The sequence below is a fragment of the Nothoprocta perdicaria genome, unplaced genomic scaffold, assembly GCF_003342845.1.
Source record: "Nothoprocta perdicaria isolate Ctin4 unplaced genomic scaffold, notPer1 scaffold_228, whole genome shotgun sequence".
Lineage (NCBI taxonomy): Eukaryota > Metazoa > Chordata > Aves > Tinamiformes > Tinamidae > Nothoprocta > Nothoprocta perdicaria.
Window position 1 is genome coordinate 5,286 of NW_020455450.1, and position 3,366 is coordinate 8,651.

A 3,366-nucleotide genomic window follows, 5' to 3' on the forward strand; every position below is an offset into this window, starting at 1 on the left:
GCGGCGCCCGGCACCGCTGCCGCCTTTCGGGGCGCCCTTTCCCCTGCCGGAGCGGGCGCTCTGCCGCAGCGGACCCGGTTTGCGGGTGCTGCTCGCCCATGGACGCCCCGCGGGCCGCCCCGTGCGGGCTGTGCTTGGTGCCCAGGGATGGCGCGGGAGCCGCTCGGGGCGACGCTTCGCCCCGCTTGTTTTCCCGGCGCCAGGGAGGAACGAGGGGTGCTCCAAGGGGACGCGGGGCATTTCGGAGCGAGGGACGCGGGCACCGTGCGCTCCGTGCATCCCAGGGCCCTGGCGCGGAGGCCTCGCGGGCACAGGGAGCCGCGGGCTCCGTCGCGCGCTCACCCTTTCCCCCTTGCTTTGCCAGGGGCAGAGAGGCCGGCGGCGCCGCCGCGCAGCCCGCCGGGAGAGCGCCGCCTCCGCTCGCCTCCGCAGCACGGAGCGTAAGTACGGCCGGCTGCCRCCTTCCCCGCGGGCCCAGCCCAACCGGCGGCGCGCACGTGCCGCCCTCAGCGGCGGGCGCCCGCTCAGCCGGCCCRGCCCGGGTGGCATGTGGGGACACGCGGGGAGCTGGCACCGCTTGAGGCCACGTGCCAATGGGAGCCGTTGGTGCCGAGCGGAACCGCTAGCGCCGTGTCCCGGGACGCGGGGGCTCCGTTGGCGCTCGGCGGCGCCGCGAGCCGTCCCCAGGCGCCCGCTCCCCGGGCACAGCGCCGCCGACAAGCGGCTCRTCCCTCGGTGCCAGGAAACCGGATCCGCGCAGGGGGAGGCTGGGGCGGGAGCGCGCGGGCTGCCCGCGGGGGAGGCGCCGGCGCCCGTGGCGTTAAAGCGGCGTCGGAGCCGAGGCGCTTCCGCGTGCCGCAGCCGCCGCCTCCCGGTGCCCCGGGCACCTGGCGGGCGCGGGCGGCTCCCCGTGCGCCGCGCACGGCTCCGCTGCGCCCCGGGGAAGCGCATGGAGGAGCCGGGCGGCTCGGGCCGCTCCGGCCAGGTGGGTAGCGCGCGTGCGCCCGTTCGCTAGCCCAGGAACGAGTGGCCGTCTTGTGCGTGCCGGGCGTGCGGCTCCGGTGCCAGCGGTGCCAGCGGCAGCAGGTTGGTGCCGCGGGGAGGCCGCGGCGCYGCTTCCCCGGGGGCGCCTCTTGTTTACGCCAGGCACCGCGGGCCAAGAAAGCAGCCCGGCCCCGCTCCTTGGCGCRCCGTGCCGGTGCCCGGAGCGTCGCCGTCCCCGCGGTGCCCGGATCCCGGCTTCTCACTCGGCCACCGGCGCCCGGGGTGCCCCCCTCGCCCGCTCGCGGTGCCCCACGGTGTCAGGAGCACCGGGGCGCACGGGCGCAACGGGGAAGGCGGGCGGTGGGCGCTCCCCAGGGCGAGCTCGGCGCGCGGCGTGTTTGCCCAGGACAGCGCGCGCCCCGAAAGGCCAATATTTAGAGAGAGGAGAGGTGAAGAGCAAACAGGGAAGGGGCCGCCGCGCGTCTCCCCCTGGGGCACATCCCCGGGCGCGGGCAGGGGGCCAAGGTGCCCAGGTGCCCTCCTGGGCTCTCCGCACCACTTCCGTATGGGGTGGCAGCCAAAGGCAACAGTCGCCATCGGCGCGCGGGGCGCAGAGGGGTGGCCGGGCGCGCTCCCCGCCGCGTCCCGCTCCGCTCCCCATGGGCGGCTGCCGGGGCGCGGGGCGCCGCGGGGCGGCCGTGCTAGAGTCCAAGCYATAAAGCCGGTGACTAAGCGGCGCGGGCAGCGCCCCCGGCCTCACTGGAGCGATCCTCCATCCTCCTCCTCCCGCTGCTGCCTTCGCAGGTGACCAGCGGCAGCCGCGATGAGGGCTCTCGCGCGCGGGTGACGCCGGCGACCAAGATGATCAAGGCTCGTGAGTTGGCGAGCGCGTGGTGCGTGGGCGCGGCGGGGGCTCCGCGTTGGCGCGCGGCCCCGCTCCGGCGCGGCCCGTTCCGTGGCTCCCTCTACGCGCTGGCGATGCCCGGTGCGCTCGGGACCCGCACGCTCCATGCACAGCCGTCTGGCTTCCAAAGGGATGTGCGGGCGGGTGGCACCGGGGTGAGGGTGCCCCGGACGGGCAGCGCGAAGCGGCCGGCGCACCCAAGGGTGCAGCTCGCTCGCGGCCGCTCCCCTGCCTCTCTCCCCACCCGCAGGAGGGAAGCTCCTGGCGGTGCTGGCGCTCTTCCTTGTCATGGCCTGGTACTCCATGTCCCGGGAAGACAGGTACCCGGCGCTGTGAGTGCACCGGCCGCGGCGCCGCGCGCGTCCCGCGCCGCACCACCCCGAGCGCGTGCGCCCTTGGATCCGCAGCACAAGATCTGCGGGATCTGCGGCCCTTGGCGGCGGCGGCCGCAGCGCTCGCCTCCTTCCCCTTGGCAGCTTCTACTTCCCCGTGCAAGACAACAAGACGGCGTGCCCGGCCGGGGAGGTGGCCAGGAAGGCGGCGCAGCTGCTGGCCAAGTGAGGCGCGGGCGGCAGCGGGGCGCACGGGAGGCCCCGTGCCCGCCGCCGCCCTCACGGCCGCCTCGCCCCGCGCAGCTACACCCGGGAGCGCCCGCTCTTCCTGCAGCTCAAGGATTACTTCTGGGCGAAGGCGCCGTCGCCCTACGAGCTGCCCTAYGGCACCAAAGGGAGCGGTAAGGGAGCGGGAGGCCGGCGGCCTCCTCTGGGCGCCCTTGCTTGGCTTTCCTGAGCCCGGGGACGCGCAGCGGGTGGCCCTGGCGCTGGGGGCGCTCAGAAATGCCCACAAAGGGGTGAGGTGGGTGCTGGGGGTGCCGTGGCCGGATGGGAGGCCGGCTCCGGCGCGGCCTCCTCTCCGGGCGGCCTCAGCGCCCGTCTCGCTYCGCTCGCCCCCGCAGAGGACGTGCTGCTGCGCTTGCTGTCGGTCACCAGCTACGCGCTGCCCGAGAGCATCCAGAGGTAGCGGCGCATGGCAGCGCCCCGCGAGCGGCCACCCCGCCGCCCCGCGCGCTCAGCCCGCCTCTCCCGCAGCCTCAAGTGCCGGCGCTGCGCCGTGGTGGGCAACGGGCACCGGCTGCGCAACAGCTCCATGGGCGAGACCATCGACACGTACGACGTGGTCATCAGGTGCGGCAGCGGCGGCGGCGCGGGGGTCACCCGGCGCCGCCGCCCGGCGCTCACCCGCGGCGCCCGCAGGCTCAACAACGCACCGGTGCACGGCTACGAGCAGGACGTGGGCTCCAAAACCACCATGCGCCTCTTCTACCCGGAGTCGGCGCACTTCAACCCCGGGCGCGAGAACGAGCCCGGCACGCTGCTCGTGCTGGTGCCCTTCAAGGCCGCCGACTTCCAGTGGCTCGAGGCGGTGCTGCGGGACAAGAAGCGGGTAGGCGGGCGGCACGGCGGCGCGGCGCCGCGGGC

At 76.0% G+C, this 3,366-nt stretch overlaps 1 protein-coding gene across 1 annotated transcript in view; it reads left to right on the forward strand.

The window, feature by feature from the left end:
• The first annotated feature begins 406 nt into the window (after positions 1-406).
• Positions 407-3,366, forward strand: part of ST3GAL4 (ST3 beta-galactoside alpha-2,3-sialyltransferase 4) — a 4,792-nt gene continuing 1,832 nt past the window's right edge. Inside the window, exons 1-8 of the mRNA XM_026039325.1 lie at positions 407-440; positions 1,789-1,858; positions 2,139-2,220; positions 2,365-2,445; positions 2,524-2,621; positions 2,844-2,904; positions 2,977-3,072; positions 3,142-3,331. Coding sequence (XP_025895110.1) covers positions 1,846-1,858; positions 2,139-2,220; positions 2,365-2,445; positions 2,524-2,621; positions 2,844-2,904; positions 2,977-3,072; positions 3,142-3,331 — 621 coding nt within the window. The 5' untranslated portion in view covers positions 407-440; positions 1,789-1,845. The remainder of the gene's footprint in view (positions 441-1,788; positions 1,859-2,138; positions 2,221-2,364; positions 2,446-2,523; positions 2,622-2,843; positions 2,905-2,976; positions 3,073-3,141; positions 3,332-3,366) is intronic.